This window comes from Astyanax mexicanus, chromosome 16 (genome assembly GCF_023375975.1).
Source record: "Astyanax mexicanus isolate ESR-SI-001 chromosome 16, AstMex3_surface, whole genome shotgun sequence".
Classification (NCBI taxonomy): Eukaryota; Metazoa; Chordata; class Actinopteri; order Characiformes; family Acestrorhamphidae; genus Astyanax; species Astyanax mexicanus.
In genome coordinates, this window is record NC_064423.1 from 17,860,001 (window position 1) to 17,883,337 (window position 23,337).

Consider the following 23,337-nt stretch of genomic DNA (forward strand, 5'->3'; position numbering starts at 1 on the left):
GGAGTGGAGGTGATGAACCTCTCTTACTTCAATATGGATAAATCAACGAACAATAGAAAATTGATGGACTTGGACATTACCTACAGATGTAACGACACTTACTCTATCCTGAACGATAACTGGCAACGTTTTATCCTTCTGGAATCTGTGACACAGGATACTCCCCTGACAAGACTGTCCCCTTTTGCAATACATAAAGGAATACTTGGTATAGCAGGAACTGTGAAAAACACCAAAAAGCTGAGATCGGGTCAACTTTTAGTTGAATGTGCAAAGAAATCGCAAATGGAATCTCTTCTTCGCCACCACAGAACTAGCTGGCATTCAGATTAAGACACAGTCTCACCCTACTCTCAACAGCAGCAAAGGAATAATCCGGACCAAGGAACTTGAAGGAATGGAAGACTCTGAGATCACAGCTGAACTGACCAGCCAAGGAATTACAGATGTTAGGAGAATTATCATTAAAAGGCAAGACAGGACTATCAAGACAAATTCATATGTCCTAACTTTCAACAAGCCACAACCAGCAGAGAAAATGGACATTGGATACCTGAAGGTCCCAGTAGAACTTTACATCCCTTCCCCACTGAGATGCTACAAGTGCCAAAGATTTGGACATGGGTCGCTGAGCTGTAGAAGCCAAGCCACTTGCTGTAACTGTGTTGAACCTGACCATGGTCCAGGGTGCCAAGAAACGCCAAAATGCATCAACTGTCAAGGAAATCACAGCGCTTCCTCAAAAGACTGCCCAGTATGGATCAAAGAGAAGGAAATCCAAAAGATCAAACACACCAAAAAGATTAGTTACCCCGAAGCAAGGATAATGGTAGAAAGTACTACCAACTTCAGACTTTCCAAAACATATGCAGCAGTGACTAAAACTACAGCAGAAAGTGGAAGTCAAACAAACATCACCTGGATAATTGGTGACAAACCTCAAACAATTCCAAATAACAAAGACGCATCACACACCAAAAGTAAGGCGACCACAACAAAACAAATGCCAGAATCAGATCCTGGAGGCAAGACTAAATCAAAACCTAACTCTCAATCAAAAACAAGCCAAGAAAGTAATAGAAACAAAGAAGACTGCCCAAGAGACATAGAAATGAGAGAACCAGTAAAACCACACTCTCGACAACCATCACCAAGAGGCAGAATAAAGCAAAACATACCAATATTACCCACTTAATGAAAGAAGAAATCCTCATACAATGGAACTGCAGAGGCCTTAGGGCAAACTACCCTGAACTACAAAGACTGGTTTCATCAATCAATCCGGCAGCAATATGTCTTCAGGAAACTCTGATTTCCCTCTTAAACCCTATACACCTTAAAGGATATACCATATACAGCACACCTGGTCCCCAGTCACAATGCCCAACAGGAGGCACATCTATCCTGATCAGACACCATATCATTCACAGCCAAATCCCAATTCATTCCACCATTCAAGCAGCGGCAGTACGTATAACCCTCTACAGACCCATCACTCTGTGTTCAATCTACATTCCCCCAAACAGCCACATCACCATCAAAAGTCTAGATGACCTCCTTAACCAACTACCCACTCCTCTCTTACTTCTGGGAGACTTCAATGGCCAGAATCCCATATGGGGTAGCAGCAGAACTAACCTGAGAGGGAATATAATAGAATACTTTATAAATGCAAATAACCTGTGTTTATTAAATGATTGATCAGAAACATTCCTTCACTCGGGACACGGAGTCTACTCAGCCATTGACCTTTCCATTAGCACTCCGGAGATACTCCTGGATTGTATATGGAAAGTATGTGATGATCTTTGTGGGAGTGACCACTTTCCAATCATAGTAACCCTGTCAAGCACACAGAAACAACAGAACACCCGGAAATGGCTTCTCAAAAAAGCAAACTGGTACCAGTTTGAAAGCCTCTGCTGGACGGAATATCACCCATCCAAGGGGAACAATGCAGATCCCATTAAATGGTTCACGGACACTCTTATGGACATAGCAAAAAGGACCATCCCAAGATCAAACCCAAAGGCAGCTTTATCTATGGAGCAACTAGAAAATCCTATATAAACTCACTGAACACCATTATTCACCAAGGCCTGAGACTAGCCTCGGGGGCCTTCAGAACATCTCCAGTTAACAGCTTGTACGTAGAGTCAGACGAGCCTCCACCCCATCTCAGAAGACTACAACTGGCACTTCAATACACTATAAAACTTCAAGGAAATGATCGAAACCCAGCACATTCCTCCGTCTTCAACAACAATCTCTCAGACCTGTACGAAAGAAAACCAAACGTGATCAAGCCGTTAGGACTTCGAATCCAGCCAGAACTGGAAAAGCTGGCCATTGACATGACAACTTTGAAAAAAGTACACAATCCAATAGCCCCTTGGGAAATTATCCAACCAACAGTCATATTTAAACTAACCGGACACCAGAAATCAAACACCCACCCAAATGATTATAAAACTCAATTCTTTGACATTCAAAACATGTACCCTACCCACAAGACTATTTACACTGATGGATCAAAAACGGAAACTCATGTAGCAGCAGCATTTTCAACCTCAAACTTTCACAAAAGCATTCGCCTACCAAGCCATAGTACCATCTTCACAGCTGAAGCATATGCACTGCTGCTTACATTGGAATGCATCAAAAACTGCACACACCCCAACTACCTAATCTGCTCAGACTCAAAATCTTGCCTTCAAGCTTTGGACTCATTAAAAACAGACCATCCCATCATTTCTGAAGTGCTTGCGAAAGTCAGCTCCCTGCACAAACAAAGATACCGGATAGCCTTTTGCTGGATCCCAGGCCACTGTGGATTTACAGGAAACGATATGGCAGATGACCTCGCCAAGAAGGCATCTACAAAAGAGATCACTAAGTTCTCCACCCCACCTCTGGACACCTTTTACATAATAAACTCCTTCATTAAATCTAAATGGCAAGAAGAGTGGGACCAAGAGCACACCAATAAACTACATGAAATTTAACCTCTGTTAAGACGGACAACCTTCAAACACAACTCAAGATCAGATCAAACAGTTTACACAAGATGCCGTATAGGCCACTCAAAAATAACACATGGACACCTTTTAACAAACACTGAAATACCATCTTGTCAATCGTGTAACACCCCACTAACTATAAAACACATCCGCATCGACTGTCCAGCCCATAACCATATAAGAAAATTGTACTATCAAGAACAGAACATAAAGGACCTTTTTGGGAAACACCCACCAGGGAAGATTTTAAAGTTTTTATCGGCTTTTAATCTTAAACATCTCATATGACACACATGTAGAGGCCTATGTAATGTTTGAATCAACTGTGCGTTTATATCTACGCTTTTAAAACCAAGTGTATGCCACAAATAGCCTAATTTGTGCTGGAGTGGCAATAAAACCCCAACAACCAACCAACCAACCAACTGATTCAGCTATGATGAGGTTTTGAACACTATTACACTTGTAGCTGTAGTTTGTTGTCTTACCCTCTGTTGTCTTTATGTTGCAGTGTTGTGCAGGTGGATTCCTCTCATGATCCAGAGCCTCGCCACGTGTTGTCCCGTCACTCTCTTCCAATCACGGACATCCACTGTGGTCTGATGGGACCTCAGGCCAGAGTAGCTACTGCATCCTTAGACCAGACTATTAAGGTACAGTTATTATGCACATAACGGCTTTCTTATGACCTTTCTTGTATGTATCAATGTATGACCAGTTTAAGACCCACGAGAAGAATATTAGTTCACACTGCAGTAGGGCCTGACTGAACTGAAAATGTTGTGCTTGTAGTGCCGATACTGATTATAATCAGTCAGTTTCCTTTGCTGAGAAGCGTAGAAGCACTGTGCCGTTAAAATACAATTTTTTGGCATGTTATGCAAAAATACACCCATGATTAATTAAGAGAACTAGTACATGTCTTTTGCATGTTGTTACAATAGCAAAGACACACTGACACGCCCCAAATTAAGCTGCGTGTATGACAGATCTGATTCATCTATCCATCTGCAACTATTTTATACACAGATGCTTAACTCAGAATAAGATATGCTGTGGTGCAGTGATTGAGGGCCAGTGTTGATGTTTGGTTAGCCAAAAACGTAAAAATAAGCCTCATACTTGGTTTGTAAATTAAAATTACAGAAATAAGTTTAATATATTGTATACTGCTCAAAATGCATTTCTGAATATCTCTTTGTCCATACATAAACCAAAATAGCAGTCTTCAAGCTAATGCAAATGCACTCTGCTTTGTTTACTGCTCTCCTATTTATGAATGTAGCATAGCTTATGCACTGTAGTGATAAATACAGTGTCTAACTAATGATGTTTCTCTTTAATTGGTGCTGCAGTGGACTGAACAGTTGTTTTTAGTAACTTGTCATTTAATGCACAATAAATAACTAATATTCTGAAAATATTTGAGGATGGTCTCACACCAGAACTTCATCTATAATCTTATTTATAGCTCATTTAACTTGCAAAGTAGTCATAAAATCTTACAAGACGCAGAAGTGCTAAACAGTATTTCCGCTGCTGGACGCTGCTGGGAACGGGGTACTAAAAGCTGGGACTGTTGTTTTTGGGAAGTGGGTAATAAACTCTTGAATTGTCTTCCTTGGCGATTTTATTTAGCTTGGACAGTTTCACTGTTGACTTTAACAAGAGCTCGCCGAGCTTTTACAAGCCTTTCTGCAGTTTAAACAGTTCAGGAGGGTCATTTCATTTTGAACAAGTGTGTAAGGGTACTCTTCCTGCAGGTTAGAGAATATACTTAGTAAAAATGATCCTCTGTAATGAAGGAGACCTGCCTGTTGATGCTTCTGAAACTGGATAATTTGTACCATATTTTTTTCGTAATATAAGGTGCACTTAAAATCCTTTAATTTTCAGTTTTACACTTTTAATGCGATGTTAAATGGATTAATCGCAATTTCACATACAAACATTTAATGTTTTTAATCTAAAATATCCAAAAACGCTACACATTTCTGAAGTGTTTATCCATCTTACCTTGGTTACTGGCGCCTCCCACAGACTAACACACGCATATCACCTAAAATAAGAAAATAAGTTCCTGCGCTGTTCCAGCACTTTCGACACAAATAGCCGGTGGGATAAAGCATATATTTAGCTAAAAAAAAATTGTAAAGTTTCTAAAAAAAAAAAAAAAAAAAAACACTGCAAAAACTGCAGCATCATCGCTCTATAGTAAAGATCAGTGACTAATTGTGGAAATCAATAATAATCTGTCCTTTAGTGCATTATTTCTCAATATTCAGTCACAAACCTGCATTCTGATGTATAATCCAGTGTCTGTCAGTGTTTGAGTAACTCCTCGGCTGTCCGCGCGTGATAGGATTTTTTTTTTTAAACAGGCAAATCTAGTTTTGAACCATTTCTTTGTCATCTGTAGTTTGATTTTTAGTAGGGGGGAAAAATAATCGGTTATAATTACAATTTCCTATTTTTTGTGGGAAAAAAAATATTTTTTTTAGTCCATAATCGCCCAGCACTAAAATCATCTGTTAGTTATATTTAAGCATTATATTACTCATTAATGTGTTTGTTTCATTCATTGTTCCAGTCCTCTTTACACAGTCATTACAGAAAAAATAAATAAAATGTCACTGTCCAATTACTGGTATCCGGTTCTCCTGGGTAACGTAGGTTTTTGTTGGCCACTTAAGGAAAGATCAATATTAGATAGATTCAGTGTCCGTGTGGGAGATCAGGAGGCCGCTGTGATTGACTGTGTATATTAGTATGCACTTACGACAGCGCTAAAGGCCTCGCTAAGCTCTTTTATCTCAAAGCAACTAGCAGACGCACCTGGGGAAGAAGCAGCTGTAGAAGGAGAGAGAGAGCGTGTGCGGGATCACATTTAACTTTTCCAATTTAAAGAAAAACTGTGGTGTCTTGCCCTGTCAACACGCAAGCCGCTAAAGCTGTGTTTAGACGACAGGCTAGAGCGATCAAATCAGAACAGAACTACTTGTTTACCTGATATGATTTTATCATTCTGTGCATTATATCAGAAAATCACTAACTGTAGGTATTTTGTGCTGCAGTGAATTAGAAATATTATGGTTTCTGTCTGAATGTAGTTAATACTGAGACATGTATAATAATGATGATCTTTTGCTATATCAGTTTTGCAGTTAATTACATAAATTAAGTAATACTATTAACCCTTTGAGGCTTGGTGGTCACTGTAACGGTGCGCGTCCACTGCCACTTAAGCCCCGACGCATCCCATTTATTTCAATGGAGAGAGCCACCGCATGCCGCGGTGCACGCTGGGTTGCGTTGTGTTGCGTTGAGCTCAGCCCCACCCTCCGGCAAGAATAGTTGAGCAGATCTGAACTTTATTCAAATAAATCCGGCCGCCGTGCTGCGTCCAGCCAATCAGGGAACAGCAGGCTGACACGGCACACACATAGGAGCCTCACACACACAGAACAGGTGCCTTTCAAACACAGAAGAGAGGCTTAAAATGGCGGAATATGGATTTATACAACTATAGATCACAGTGAGGTTTACTAAAAATGTAAAATCTTAAACTTCTAATTGACTACATCTGTTGCTTCATTTGAATTCAAAAACGTCACAGACCAATGCCAGTGGACATTGGCGCACCGTAAGAAACCAACAAGTTTTTTCACTTTGCAACTGAGTTGAAGCAGGGGTGAGGCAATATTGATATTATATTGATATTGATATTACGATATCGCATAATTTTCATTCGCAGTACGTTATTGGTATGTGATGTTAAATATAGAAAATAGAAGACGGGCGCTTTAAATTCCTCACCTGCCATTTTAACTTACTAAAGTCAAATGAATAGGGTAAAAAAAAAACGTACACCAACAAACCCATAGTTCTTGGTATTTGCTTAATTATTTATTTAATTTGCTGTGAAGTATCAGAGAATTGTCTTGCGATATATCGAGCACCACCAGAGACTTTATCATTGATGATCTAGGCCACTGACTGCTGTATAAATGGTATATAGTGGAGGAGAATCAGTGTCCCTCTCACTGTGAAGATATGCGCAGGTGCAGTAGCCTTACCAAGCTGAGAAATGTTTTGTTTTTTTTTGTGCATTTTTGAGCCAAATATTGCACACTCTTTTTAGAGTTTTTATCATATTTTATTAGGGATTTAAAATGCATTTTTCAAATGGCAATTGATTTCCAGTATTTATGCCTTATTCCAATCAGGAAGTGATGTAAATACTCATTTCTTCAACCAAAAGAGTCGGACTCTGCCATCACTGTCTGGATTTTCTGTTTCAGGGTCAAGAACTGGAAAAATAGCTTAATAAGATGGATGATTTTCCTTTAGGCCAAACTACCTATTCTCTTCTACTTAGAAATATGATTAGTGTATCGATTCTTGCAGAATTTCTCTGATTTGAGTCAGTGAGCTCTGTTCTGTGTGAGAAATAACAGAGGGAAATGTGTGAAGAGAAGTTTTAAGGCATGGCAGAGGGCACCTTGGAGGATTTATAACTTTGCAGTGGTTGTCAATTAATTTGGTATGGATAACTATGGACTAATATAATATATTAATATTTAATAGAATAAAATGGCACACAAACATACTGACCTGAATAATAGTTAAGTTAAGTCAACACAATTATATTTATTAAAAATAAATAAAATAATGTTTTGTTGCCAAACAGCCAGCTGAATATTATTGGAGGAGACTGTTAAGCTTCTGGTAAACAGAATATTATACTACATAAACAAATCTACTGCAGGTATGTTCTGCGGGATAAATACAGACTGATGAACACAGCTTTTTAATTGCAAGACACTAATTACCATTCAGATAGAGAGCTTATCATAGCTGTTTAATCAAGGGTCATTTATTTTAATCATGTAGTCTTTACTGCTCTAATAACTAAAACTATGATGCATATTTTAAGTTTAGAGATGCTCCTGTGTTGAATTTTGATGTTGATTTCAGTGTTTGTTTTTAATGTGCTCACCTGCCCATACTAATACAGCTCTGGAAAAAAAGTTAAGAGGCCACTTAATGATGATGATTTTGCTTGTTTTTCCAAATTAAAAACCTCTGGAATATAATCAAGAGGAGGATGGATGATCACAAGCCATCAAACCAAGCTGAACTGCTTGAATTTTTGAGTGGCATAAAGTTATCCAAAGCAGTGTGTAAGACTGGTGGAGAACATGCCAAGATGCATGAAAACTGTGATTAAAAACCGGGGTTATTCCTCCAAATATTGATTTCTGAACTCTTAAAACTTTATTATTTTTTTTTTCTTCATTATTTGAGGTCTGAAAACTCTTTGTTATTTTTTGTTATTTCAAGCATTTCTCATTTTCTGCACATAAAGGCTCTACATGAGAATATTTTTATTTAGAATTCGGGAGAAATGTTGTCCATGGTTTATAGAATAAAACAACAATGTTCATTAGGCAGGTGCATTAATATCAGTCCACAGCACCTTATTCCAAAATAAAGACTGCTTTAGTCCAAATGTGCTTTAGCTTACCTCAAGTGACTCTGTTTGTGGCGTGTGCTCAGAAAAGGCTTCTTCTGCATTACTCTCTCATACAGCCTCTCCTTGTGCAAAGTGCGCTGAATATCTGAACGATGCACAGTGACACCATTTCGTTTTTATGTCCCAAAAATGATCCGGCAGTCTCCCTCTGTTAATGCTTTTAAGAAAAAGTTAAACGTATTATTTTTTACATTAGCCTGCATCCGTTAGAGTGGACATCATCATCATGTATTTTATTTAACTTTAAATGTTTTGAGAGCTGTTCAGCAGAATGGACCATGAACCAGCCAATTAACAAGTTTATATATCAATAAAACAATTACTTGTTTTATTAATAGTGGCCCCGCCCACTGCACTGAAAAAACTAGATAGATAGATAGATAGATAGATAGATAGATAGATAGATAGATAGATAGATAGATACTTTATTGATCCCCGGGGGGAAATTCTCGAAGACGATAAATAAACGTAAAAAACTCAGAAAAACACACAAAGAAACGGAGCTACTGGAACAGGCAGCCACTCGCGTCGGCGCCGGAAGTAGATACTAGATCCATCTAGTAACAGCTAATTTTTAGTAATGTACTGTGATGTAGAACAGCTGTGATGTTTTCCTGTTTAGGGATAATTTATGAAAAAAGTTCCAATGCAATGGAAATAAAAAAACATACTAAAATACGTTCAGTATTTTAGTTAATTGGATTTATTTTCTATATAGATTTTCAAGAATAATATTAGAGTTCTCTTTTCTTTGCATATCACTGGAGATAATTCAGATCTGAAAGGTTTAAAAAGTAATTGATGTAAGGTAATTGTTTTTTATATTAGATTAGATTAAATGTAATATATCTATTTCTTTATTTAACATGTTAATTTAGAAAAGAGGGTTTAAAGCTGTGACCAGAGATATTTTTTCCTCTTACTTGCCTCTCTTAAAGTGTTTGTTTTCTTAATTGTGCATTTTCTTGTTCTTTGAGCTCTATTTGAATGTATGAAAGATGCAATATAAATAGTTTATTATTATTTATATCTGAATTCCACTTTAATTAATTCTGTGATTCTGCCCATGTTCTCCACATCAGAGGTCGTAGGAGTTTACAAAAGCTTGTTCATTTGTAAGGTCATTTTTATAAATTATCTATTTATTTATTGATGTATTTTAACAGATTAAATTTTTATTTATTATAGTGGATTCTACTCTGACTGGAATTTTTGTTTTTTTGATGTGATCCCCCTCCATGGAAAATGGGAAATCCTGTCTGTCTGCTGTAAGAATGCTTCCATAAACCATCTCTCTAAAGCGTAAGTGTCTGCACTTGTCCAGGGCTTTTGACGGCGCAGTCCAGTCACATGTCACAAGTCACGTTATCGTCTCGCACGAGATGTTTGGACTTCACGGCCATTGTCATTGACATTGCTGTGACAGGATTAGGTGAAGTAATCAAGCCTGTTAACCAAACAGCGAGCATGACAGGTCTGAGGGCTAGCAGCTAGCGCGGCGTGGTCTGAGGGGCCGTCACAAACGACTAGCCGCTCGCTCTCCGCCCGAGCTCCCGGCGCTAGAGCCGGGGCACGCCGACACACACGGCCCGCTCAATGTCACACCGATTGCACTCTGTCATTACCCAGAATCGCCCGGGGTTTCCCCCGGGCATGGCGGCGGTCACGGTAGAGTTCACAGGAGCAGAAGTGATTGGAAGGGAAACGGTCAGGATGACGGGAGCCGGGGCTTTATGGGTCGCAGTCGTTTCAAACAGAGTGGGAAAGTTGACCACAGGGTAAGTCACCCCGGCTCTCAGAAAATCCCACCCTCTGGATATGTAAATGAGGAGACTTTACCGTGCGAAATGTCACTCCAGTGTGCGATCAGATACAGGAATTTATAAAAAAAAAAAAAAATGCCTGTAGAACACACTGTGATTCACCAGTGCTGCCAGTGGATTTAATATTATCATTATTCTTAACCACACCTGAGGGGTGCATCACTTTAAGGAGCGATATAATGAAAGGTCACGTGACATATGCTGAAAGAGTGAGTTGAGCTGATAGTATACATTTTAAACTATGAGCAGGGTTGCCAGGTCCAACAAAAATATCCAGCCCAAAGTCAGTCTAAGGGCGTTTTCACACCAGCACTGTTTGGTTCTGATTAAAACGAACTCTGATCCGTTTGTAACTTTAGTGCGGTTCAATTGAGCAGGTGTGAAAACAGTAATTGCACTCGGGTGCTTATCAAAAGAACCGGACCGAGTGTGAACGTGATCCAGTCTGGATCCGATCCACCAATTAAAATATAGTCCATTTATTTGAGCTAAACCGCTGATAAGACTCAGTTTAAACTGATATATTAGCCAGAAAATGCTAATTACCACAGCTAAGAACAAACGCTGAGTTAATGCACGCACGGTCTGTGCTGCGTTCACTGCTCACAGCCGAGTGACTCTGTTTATTATGTGTACATCTGCGCTGCATGTCCAAACACTGTTTAAAAGTGTAGCGTTTCAGCGTTCAGTGTTAAAGCACAGATGTACGCACTGAAACACAGAATCTTCTCTCTCTCTCTCTCTCTCTCTCTCTCTCTCTCTTTCTATATATATATATATATATATATATATATATATATATATATATATATATACTTTTTTTTTTTTTTTTTTTTACTTTTTTCATATATTTATATTTACTCCCACGCCAGACACTTCTGACAAATCAGAGGACACAGCCTGCTCGTGCGGTTATTATTCATGTCTGTGTGAAACCAAACCAAACAAAGAGAGAAAACGCCCCAAGTGAACAAACTCAACTGATTCGGACCAGAGAAACTAAGGTGTCCTTTATGTCGTTCTGTTCTCCTGGTTCTTATTGTTCTAATTGTTGTAATTGGTGGCCGCAGTCATTTTTGAAAAGTAACCCAAAAAATGCTCCCCACCTCCCCTAAAATTTCACCCACGTCTGGCATTTCAAACAAGCCCAATTTCCCGGTAAAACTCGAACCTGGCAACTCTGACTCTGAGGCATGTTTACTCAAAGCAGTGCTAAAATCAGCCTAGAGCTTCATGATGTTGGGAAAAATCAACACTTCAATGCAATATTGTACCATGATCAAAGTGATATTTTGTGATGGTTTAAATCAAATTAAAGGAAAATCTCTCATAGTATAAAAGCACATCATATTTATGAAAAGTATAGATCTAGATTTAGATTCTATAAAGTAGCACCTCTGCTTAGATGTCAACTTTCACATCTTGTGATTTTCTCAGTCCTATTTATTTGTTTATTTTATAAATTTTTTCAGCCATTTTCTCTTTGTGCACATTTGTTTATATTATTTTCAGGGATAAATTTCATGCACAGTGTATGTATTGGTTGCTTTATGCATTTTAACCAGCTTGAGCATGAAAAATGTGTGTGGGTGTTCTTTGTGTCATCATAGATTAGCTAGCATAGATTTAAATGATATAAAGTTAAATAGTGGATGGTTCAGTCGTAAAAGCTGATTGTGTATGCTGTCTTTTTAGTTATTAACTGGTAATTTAATTTAACGACAAACTGTACTTAATAAAAATGTATGCTTATTAAAAATATCCTTGACCCAACACTATGAATGTGGCACAATTTTACATTTAAAATAAGTAATAAACATAAGATATTAAATTAAGCTGTATTAGAAATGGAAAGTCAGCACTCTCAGTGTAGGTGTGTTATTGGGAAGCCGTGAGCAGAAACCTAGACATACTGTAGACATATCCATACATATCCATACATATTTATGGGCGGGAGATATTGGCAATAACAAAAAGCAATGCACATTCTCTTCAAATTCGTTTTACAGAAAGCCGCAAAACAATTGTATATATTTCATAGAAAAGTCACCTTAGATATATTATAAATATGCCGGGAGATATTCATGTAGTCGCTCCAATATGGCGACTTTAGTGGAGAAGGAAAAACCATTAACCTTCAGTGGAAGTCATTGAAAAAAGCAATTGTGCAGCAGATCTATTGTTCTGTTCATCATGACATTTTGATGAAGACAATGTGAAGAACAGCCAGATACGTCACCATGGTGAAGGACAAATTGGATGCGTATTTAAAAAAAAATGTAAGGGCTAGTTTGGCTTCTTTTCAAATCCTAAAGTACTCGTACTCGATTTGGAAAAATCGTTTAGCTATCTGATATCAAGGGACACAAGCAATTCCATGTACTGTTATGACACATTATGCAGTTGAATTGTTTGAACACCAGAGGTCACAATCTCACTAGTGCAGGCCAAAGAGCCAGTGGGCGTAGCCCAGGAGCCCATAATTATATCAAGGGAATTATATAGCAGTTCAAGCTGATGTTTTCTTTCATTTGAGTAAACAATTTGTAATTTGTGCTCACAATTTCTTTAATTGGTGCCTACGATTTCTTTAATTCGTGCTCACGATTTCTGGAATTCATGCTCACGATTTCTGTAATTCATGCTCATGATTTCTGTCATTCGTGCTCCCGATTTCTATAACTCATGCTCCCGATTTCTATAACTCATGCTCCCGATTTCTATAACTCATGCTCCCGATTTCTATAATTCGTGCTCACGATTTCTGTCATTCGTGCTCACGATTTCTGTCATTCGTGCTCACGATTTCTGTCATTCGTGCTCACGATTTCTGTCATTTGTGCTCACGATTTCTATAATTCATGCTCACGATTTCTTAAACTCATGCTCACAATTTCTGTAATTCGAGCAAATGATCTTTATGAGGACTAAGACAAGAAGCATAGAGGGAAAGGAGAATTTCCCGCTTTTGACCTGTTACAGGGCTGCTGTGATGATAATCAGTTATCTACATTTATAACCTGCTGATTATTAAAGCTCTAGTGTTACAGTTAGATAATAAAGTGTGCAGAATTTGCCGTAGTGGTGGAAAATGCTCCTTTCCTCCGAGCTTCTTGTCTTAGTGCACATAAAAATCGTTTGCTTGAATTTTGCTCGAAAGAAATCATTCATTCAAATTAAAGAAATCAATCGCTTGATTTACAGAAATCATGAGCACGAATTGCATAATAATATAATATTATTTTTTTTTATCCACGGCCCCTTTTGGGCATATGACTGAAATAGTGAAAGAGTGGTTCAGGGAGCATGAGATCAGGGTGTGTATCTTGTGCTGTTAAGATTCCTTTAAAAAAATTTTTAAAAAAGCATTGACAGACCAGGGATTCTCCTCAGGCTTCAGCTCTATTTTCTCCTGCTTTCTTGACACAAGCAGCAGAGCTTCAGGCAACCCCAGACCAGCTCGTTTCTGGAGTTCACTGCACTCATGTGTTGTCAGAGCTGCTTTGTCCTCATGCTGAGATCGGTGATTGCTCAGGATCGGGCGAGCGTCTCCAGACACCTGCCCCTTGCTTGCTATTCCTTTTGAACCCAGTCCCTGATATAAATTTTACATTGCTTATCATCAGAGTTGAAGGAACTCTTTTACACTGTTTTAAACCATGAAGAAATCTACAGTAAACACAGCCTCTGTGCATTACACTTCTGAATTTTGAAGGGTCTTAACACCCACATATCTGTTACAGTAGATTCCAAATGAATAACATTTAAACAAAGCATTGTGGGAATGCTTACATACATCTCATGCTTAATATATCATGTTACCATATTTTTCACACTATAAGGTGCACCAGATGATTGAGCATTTATTTTCTGGTCTATTTTCATACATATAAGGAACTTGTATGCAGCAGATCTCACCACTTGGTGGTGGTGGGCTACCTTATGTTAAGTAAAGCTAAGCTAAGTAAACAAAACTGTAATAATAATAAAAAAAATACTTTCATTTAAAGTCAAACGAGCGCTGGAGGTTAATTTACACAGATTTCTCTTCTGAAATCTGTTTATTTAGGTGAGTACAGTGCTTCAGTTTATTTAAAGTAAACTTAGATTTCCGAATTTCTTCAGCAGTAATAAGCAGCTAACCTCAAAAATCAGAACTGTACACATATGAATACTATTGTATCCAAAAAATCTTGAGGTAAAATGTCCTTGATATTAAATATTGTTTAAAGAAAGTTGCAGATGATGTTTACGTTACAGGAGAACATCTGTACAGCTGTGCAAGTGAGTGAATTGTAAATCCGGTCAGTACAGTTCAGTGAGTGAGGGTTGGAGACTCCACAGGTGTCCGCTGTGGTTAAGGAGTGCTGCAGCTCTGGGGAAGAAGCTGTTAGCGTGTTGTGTTGTGCTGGTTTTGATGGTCTGAAGCCTTTGAGATGTAAATTCTGGAAGCATTTACATCTCAAATGATGACATTTTTTAGCAGTTTAGTGTCTTCTGCTATAAAGAAAAATAATAGCATGTGGCTATCTCCTAACATAAATGTGTTATAACAAGTGAAAGGGGAACTTTTACTTATTATAAAAATGGAAAAAAAGACATCAGAATAGGATGGGGTTCAAAGGGTTAAACCACACAGAACTGACTTTGAATTAACTTTAAATTAGAGCTGGGCGATAAATCGATTGTATCAATAAATTGGAATTCACAGTTAAGGACGATGTGATTTTATGCTAATCGTTTTTCTCTCAATTTTAACTTTTGCTTTGGCTTTCTTTTTCTCTCTTTCTCACTTTTTTTAATATACAAACAGCACTATTTTATTATTTTTATTTTTTTAACCGCTGTTGCACTCTTGTTATCGTCCCTCTCTGCTGGTCTCCAGAGTGTTATTGCCCAGAATTCTCATCAATCAGCTCAATCATTTTTGGGTTTAATTCATCTCTTCTGCTCTACGTTTGTCACCAACCTGATGGCCGGCGCTCGGTGTCATCAGCCGGATTGCTGTCTGTCTGTCACTTTAGATAAACGGGTTTTTCCAGCTTCAGGAAAGGGAGGAATGCTTGTGTTTAAATCAGGAGCAGAGGTCATAGAGGTCAAACTGCTGCTGGGCTTTATGGACAGGATGTAATCACCTGTATTAGCCTTAACAGCCCCCCAGAGACCGCCTGAAGCAGTATCAGCAAAATCTCTGCTCAAAAGCCACGAGTTAAGCTGCCTTTTATTATTATATACATTATAAAACAGTCAGGGAGTGGAAGTACAAGGGTGGGAGTAGCTATTAAGCAGCCATCTCTGAGTGTATTGTCCTATTCTGTTTTTACTGCCCACCATATTAGAGACTCCCTTTTGGTAAATATACCTCATAAAAAATCACATTATGTCTTTGTGTGTGTCAGTGTCTGTGTAGGTGCATCTCAGGAAGCTTGGAGAATAAATCAAATTCAGATAAATGATTATTGTCTGCTGAATTACTCTGATCCAGGGTCAGATTAAAAAGCACCACAAAGAGCCTGGCAGAGCCCTAACCTCCTTCAGTGTGTATTTTCTGCATTAGATCATGTAATTGCTACACAGTTAAATATTATAAATAAATATACTCAAAAGTTCCAATTCTATTTATGACGCTCTAGCCATTTTTATTTATTGATTTTGAACAGACTGAAAAATAAATGTAATTATTTTATAAAGTAAATGTCCAAAATGTTGGTGAAAAAGCTAAAGAATTAAGAAAGAATACAAAGTGCGCCGAGTAGTCCAACAGTCCAAAAAAAGCCCTGCCGCTATGATCGAGAGATAGTCATTCAGCTTGCCATCAGCTGCCGGAGCCCCGAGTGAGCACAATTGGCTCTGCTCTCTCTGGGTGGGTAGATGGTGCTCTTTCCCCTCATAACTTCAAAGTGTGATGTCGATTAACACAGGGCGTCTGTGAGCTGATGTATCGGAACCGAGTCGCTGCGCTTTCCTCCGAGTGTGCTGTGATGCTACTCTGCAATGCTACATCAGCAGCAGAAAAGAGGCGGTGGCTGACTTCACATTTATTGGAGGAGGCATGTGCAAGTCTTCACCCTCCTGGTGTTGTGACATTACCAGTGATGGGGTGGGACTAGCTAAATTGGGAGAAAATGGGAAAAATGTGAAAAAAAGAGAAAGAAAATGAATCAGAAAATATATTTCAAAACAGAAAAAAACTATATTAGAAAAAAAGTAAATTGTGACTTATCCAAGATACAGTTTGTTACACTGTAAAATAAATGTAAACAATCGTCAGCTGATCCACTTTTTCATTAATTTCGCTGCAAACCGGCTGCTCGCTCCTCTTATTAAAACTGTCTGGTGTGTTTGTAATCCCAGATGTTTGGTTAGGGTATGGGTCGGCAATAGAGCATGAAACATCGGGCCCGTGAGGTTGTTTGAACTATGATGAACGATAATGGAAAAAATTAATAAATAAAATGCATCTCTGGTAGATCTGGTGATCTCTTTGTTTACATCCCTCCCCTGTCTCTCTCTGTCGCGGTCGGCGTGACTAGTTTCCGCCCGTTCTTGTTTTTCTGACCGTTTTTCAGCTCCCTATCTCCTTATAAGGACGTTTTCCCCGGCTTTGTCCCAATTCACTAGCTGGGGCAGCGGTAGTGTATTAGGCCGCGAACCTGGTGACACGAGTTTGATCCCGCGTGAGGAGTGGTGTTTTTATTTATTTAGTTTTTCCTTTCTTTTTGGGATTTCTTGCTTTGAGATCAACTTTTTCTGCAATTGGGTTCAACAACCCTCTGGGCTGGAGAGCTACTAGTTTGTAGCACTCCATCCCTTTACACTTCATTTTCCAGAGTTTTTGTGACGTCATTAGGGTGGCACAGAGATCTCTGTCACGGTGGGCCAGTGTTCGTTCTGCCTGGTAACAGCCATGAATAAACATTGCAGACGGATTTAAACAGTTAAATCTCTTAATTCTGCTCACAGTAGAATATAATGTCACATAAAGTTTATTACAATAACTGTAGTAGATAGAAAACACGATTGCATTTTTTTTTCCTACAGAAATTCCATAATAGCTCCATAATAACATTTGCATGACATTTTGATAGTGACGCAGCTATAGAGAGAATGCGATGGAGAGATGGAGCATCAAGGGGCAAAAGAGACTATTATTGCTATAGCATGAATGAAAAGATTTAATTTTGAAGTAATATTGACATTTAAAGTATTGTAATACTCAATATTATCAATTATTGGCGCAGTCCTGAGTCCTGCGTCTCAGTGTGGAGCCTGTGCCTCTGAAAAGGGCAGGTTGTTTATTTTCTTCTGGACTTCAGCACTTCTGTTTTATGACTGGCTCGTCACACCGATCTTTGTCCAATTATTGGTCCAATCTCAGCTTTATTTTACGGTCAGTTTGTCTTCTTTATGACGGCACATCCATCACCCTGAATTGTGGAAGGAAAGGCGAGAGGAGGAGAGTGTCCTGAAGCTGTTCGTCCTCATGGGCTCCTGTGATCTGATTTTTTTGTTTTTTGTTGTAAAAGTATTTAAGCAAAATTGTTTTATACAAGCATTTTCCTCATTAGGTGGTAAATGTGTCTCGAGTAGGGATGTGCCAAATTGTATCAAACGGAATAATATTACCAACATGTGATGAAGTCAGTAGCTCCCACTCATCACCTGAATGTGCCAGAGACATTTCAAGGAGCTAACTGTATGCTTTAAATGTATAAGATGTTGTACTCACCTGCTCCTTAGGGGTTTTCTGGGGGACTGGCAGGCCAGCCAACTCCTTTTCTTGTAGTAGCCCAAGGGCCCTCGGCCTACTAAGAAGAGGGGGTGGGTTCCATCTCCTGTGATACCTGTGGGGAAGAAAATAATAAAAAAAAAATGTATTTTATCAAAAAATTATGTATACTTACTAGGGGTGTCACGATTTCGATATTTCATCGAAACTGATCGAAATTATGTCATGGTCAAAAGTCAAAATCAAAAAGAGGATTGATGATCCCTCCCGCAAATGGCGCAGCACACTGTAGCTGAAAGAGCAGCCCTTTCTCCAGAGAATGTGAAAATATAGAAATAACAGTTGTTTAGTCTAGCCTTAATTATGTTAATAGTTTTGGTACCTTAAGGAGCATCTTTCTCTCAGATAAAGTTAATAATATATCTTTGTTAAAGAAAAAACTTGTCATTCTCAGGGACCGAAAAAGTCTTAAAGTCTTATTTTTCATGTTTAACTGTTCAGTTAAGAGTTCAGTTTGTTAAGGCTGTATGTCATTTGTATGTGACTGTTCCTGTTTTTTATTATTTATTTTGTTATGTTGCACATTGCTGTTTTAATAGTGCACACTGCTGCTGCCAAAAAAAGCCACTAGATGGCATTACAAATACATCTTAATTAAATTATTTAAATTTGACCATTAGTGCCTAATGTGGTGTATTACAGATCACTAGTATCACTTTGCATCACTTATATCAAGCCCACCTTTTGAAATAAGATATTGTAAATTTGATGAATCAAACCAATGACTGACCATAGACTAATCTAAAACTGGCATATGCCTCTCTGCTGTAAAAAAAAAAAAAGAAAAACGAAAATCGAGAATCGAATCGTGACCCTAAAATCGGAAATAAAATCGAATCGAGAATTTAGAGAATCGTGACACCCCAATACTTACCTTATAGTGCACTGTGATAATAAGACATGTCTGTTTATATTATTGCTGCAGTAGTTTGTGTAAAAGTGTGTATGAGATGTGATTTTTACTTCACCCTCCTGCTTGTTAGCAATGGTTTATTAGGGGCGGGGCTACAAGTTTAAAAGGGGCTACCTTTTGGAGGGAAGAGGTTGGTTAGTTGGTTGGTTGGTTTTCTTGTTGTACATTGTTTTTGGCTAGGTAATCTGAGTTGAAGCTGAAGTCAGTATTATTATTTCATTGGTAGTACTGCTTTCAAGTCCTCCTGGACTTTAGTACTTATTATTTCTTTATTTTCTTTTTGTATAGTTTTTTTTTTTTTTTCTCTTTTTGATTTTTTTAATTGTTTGTCATGACTGTGGAAACACTAATAAATTCACTGGGATTTGGAACTTACCTGGCAGCATTTGTCTCACTCTTTGTGGCAAACCCCTCTTCAGAACCGCCACATGGCAGCACGTTCACGCAACATTTTTGATTATCGTGATTCAATATTATATATCTGAAATATCGTGCCAGATCACCTACCCCTAATTATCACATCAGGGTACTATTTTTTTTTTTGTGCTGTTTTTAGCTAAATAATAATTCACACTGTTCTCATTTCCCATTATATATCTACTAGAGATTATATCTGTGCATTATTAGTATCATTACATTCTGGATCATTGATTTATGTTACAAGTTTGTTACAATTTTTTATTATTTTTTTTTTTTTACTTTTTTTTTATTATTTAATTTTCATCCTATTCCACCAGTAGTGACACCTTTGACTAGTAATATCAATATTAAAGCAAAGGTTGCCAAAATATTTGCACTGGAAGCATTGGATTGTAATGCTATTCAGAAGGAAAATAAGCATTTACTGGGAGAATAAATGATACAAAAAAAAAAACTGATATGGGCAACTGTGGGGAATATTTATTAGCAGTGGTAATCACAGGTCTTGTTTTTTTTTTTTTTTCATCCTATTCTACCAGTAGTGATAAGGAGAACAGCAAAATGATCTTTTTTTTTTTTTTTTTGCTGATTTCTTTTGTCACTTGCAAAAAAGTGTTTCTTTATTTTTTCTTTCCTTTTTTTGATCCCATTTTCTCCACATTTTTGCACAGCTAATTACCCAACCCACCCATTAGGACTCACCCTATCACTAGTAAAGCTTCAACATGAGGAGAGTGATACTGATTGTGTGTTTTTTAGAAAAAATAATGGAAAAATAATGCTGCACACAAAGCAGAGCATAAAAACACTACGCCCATATATGGCTTCTTTAGAATAACAGCACTGAGGCTCTGCTAAGTTTTCCGTTAGCTATGTGCTAATGGTTGTCTGTAGTTTGGATTGAAGCTGGATGAATGGCCTCACCTGGCTCACTGTAAGCTCTGCAAACCCACTTCCTCCTCTGAGCTTTTAAAAGCTTCCTCTCAGCACTTTCCTCTCCGGCTATATTATACTGGCTCAGGGCACAATAAGTGACCATCAAAAATGTTGGCAAAAGTATCATCACTCCTAAATAACTTGATCTGTCAAGTCGTTAATTTGGGGCTTGGAACAAAAATGTGCAGTGCTCTGCAGAGTGATTTTTATTGGTGGTACAATCCAGTGCCTTTATAGAGCTGTAAGGTCAGAGGAAATGTAAGGATCATCTTTTTTTTTTTTTTTTTTGTTAGAGAACCACCATAAATCAAAATGTGATAATTAAACTGATAATAAGTAGTTAAAAAAACATGTTGATACACAAACCTTTATAAAATGTAGAAAAGTGGATTATAAAATGCTAGACTATAGAATTACAGAGAAATGTAACAATGTTAACGTGTGAACACATGCAATTAACCTGGAAACTTTTAACGCAAATTAATCATGTTTTCAAGTTTGGCCCCAACTTCCTGCTAAAATTCACTTTTTATTTAGCTATGTTAACAATAAAATTCCTTGTTATTTATGTTGAAATATAGATTAAATATTTTCTTGCACACTCTAGTTCCCATACAAATACACAGAGCTGCTGGAAGTTGTTCAAAGTTGAACATGCTAAAGCTCTGGGTTAAACTTTTACTCAGCACATTATAAGATTCTAATTTAAAAGGCATTTAAACTATTCTGAGATATTATTATAATACTGTAAAAAAAAAAAAAAAAAAAAAAAAAAAAACAGGGAAGTGCCTACATTTCCATTTTTCATGCTTTATCATAGAATATTTTTGTAATATAATACAAATATTTTTATTTAAGTGATTGACACCACTAATGTTAATATGATTTCATTTTGTTTTAATTTTCTGCAAGGTATGCATTGAATGCGGACCCTTCTTTCTATCTTTCTGTCTGTCTTTATTGGTGAAGCTGTTCAAATTTTGTGAAACAATAATATTTCCTATATCTTTTGCCAATCTTCTGTGTATGAATACTTTTACTATTATTATTATTATTATTATTATTATTATTATTATTATTATTATTATTAATAAAAGCTTAGTTTTAAAATGGGGAAATATAGTTTGGCTAATTGTGACTAATCACAGAATTCTGTGGTGATTATTCCAATTAATTTAAGCGATTGACCCCATTATTACAGTAATCTAGCATCATAAACATCATGCTTTTCTAAAGTTTAATTAATTTTGCATGAATTAAAGCAGAAATTTTATTTTGTGCATCATTAACATAAACGTATCTGTTTTCTCTCTTACAGCTGTGGGAAATTTCCTCCGGGGAGATGCTTCTGTCTGTCCTGTTTGATGTCAGCATCATGTCTGTGACCCTTGACCCCTGCGAGTATTTTGCATACTGTGGAGGAAGTGATGGAAGTATCTTTCAGGTGTCGCTCTGCAGCACGGTAAGCACAGCTGCTTTAAGCTTCTTTAAACTCTGAGTGAACTGAAATTCAGAGCTGCCACTTTGAAGTTTCAACTTTTTACAGTTTTTTGGGGGGTTTCTGTGTAAATTTGACCTGAAATACAGTCAATACAATACAATATTAAACAGAAGGCTGCCAAAATAGTTGCACCTGAAGGGAAGCATTGGATTGTAATGCTATTCAGAATGCTATTATGGGCAACTTTGGGGGATATTTATTAGCAGTGGGAATCACAGGTCATCTCAAGATATGATAATATCACGGTACTGTGAAACTCAATATACTATAGTGCATCTCAGAAAATTAGAATACCATTGAAAAGTTACTTTATTTCAGTAATTCAGTTCAGAATGTGAAGTTTAAAATTCAGTGTCTCAGAAAATTTGAATATTATATAAGACTAATTGGTACTTTTGGCAGTGTGCCAAGTCCTGCTGGAAAATGAAATCCACATCTCCATAAAAGTTATATCAAGTTCAAAGTCAATGCAGAGTTTTCCCAGGAAGTTTACAGCACTTCATGCTTTCCTCTGCTGAGAACTTCTATTAAAATGTCGATTTCATAAAATACAATTTTTTTGAGATACTAATTTTTGGGTTTTCATTGGCTGTAAACTAAAGATGCACCGATACCACTTTTTCCTTACCGATAACGATACCAGCTTTTCTGGTATCGAATGAAACCGAGTACTGATACCGATACCAACTGTCTTATCCTGAATAAGGTATAATAACCTGATTGGCAGTGTCTGCCTTTTTTTGAAAGACCTGTTAAAATGATTGGCTGCAGTATATAATGATTGACAAGGAGCTGATCAAAATATGGTAAAAAAAAAAAAAACAGGAACTTTACAGATTTTCTATTTTTATTTTTTATTACAAGATATATATGCAGTGTTACTTTAAGAGCCCCCCCCCCCCTGGCATATTTCTCTGTGGAGAGTGTAGGGCAAAAAAAGGATTTGATGACACATATTGAAATTTTTTTTTTTAATACAACATAAAGTATTATCGACTGCTTGAGACTCAGTATATAAGCCAGGAGCTTGTTGTTGTAAGAGTGTTCTGTGTCATATTAATCGAAAATGTGTTCTTTTTATTAAAAAGCGTTATGTTTGGCAAAAACAAAAAACAACAACCAAGCATTCTAACCTAAAAACCTCATCCCACCTGTTAAGCATGGGGGTGGCAGTACTATTGCTCACAGCTCCTAGCTGCTGACTTGTCACTGTAGCTCCTTGTGTCAGTCAGGAGGATGGCAATCAGATATGAATTTTGCAGCCACTCTGAGAACATAAACTTGGGTCCTCACTAGGGGTGGGCGATATGGCTCTAAAATAATATCACGATATTTCAGGGTATTTTTGTGATAACGATATACTTGGCGATTTAGGAAAACTAAAAGAATTAATTAATTT

General features: G+C 37.5%; 1 protein-coding gene across 1 annotated transcript in view; it reads left to right on the forward strand.

Annotated features, from left to right (window-relative positions):
- The window catches only part of wdr18 (WD repeat domain 18), a 110,193-nt gene that overhangs the window by 17,979 nt on the left and 68,877 nt on the right, over positions 1 to 23,337 (forward strand). The window contains exons 4-5 of the mRNA XM_007240181.4: positions 3,532 to 3,673; positions 21,756 to 21,899. Of these exons, the coding sequence (XP_007240243.1) occupies positions 3,532 to 3,673; positions 21,756 to 21,899 (286 nt within the window). The remainder of the gene's footprint in view (positions 1 to 3,531; positions 3,674 to 21,755; positions 21,900 to 23,337) is intronic.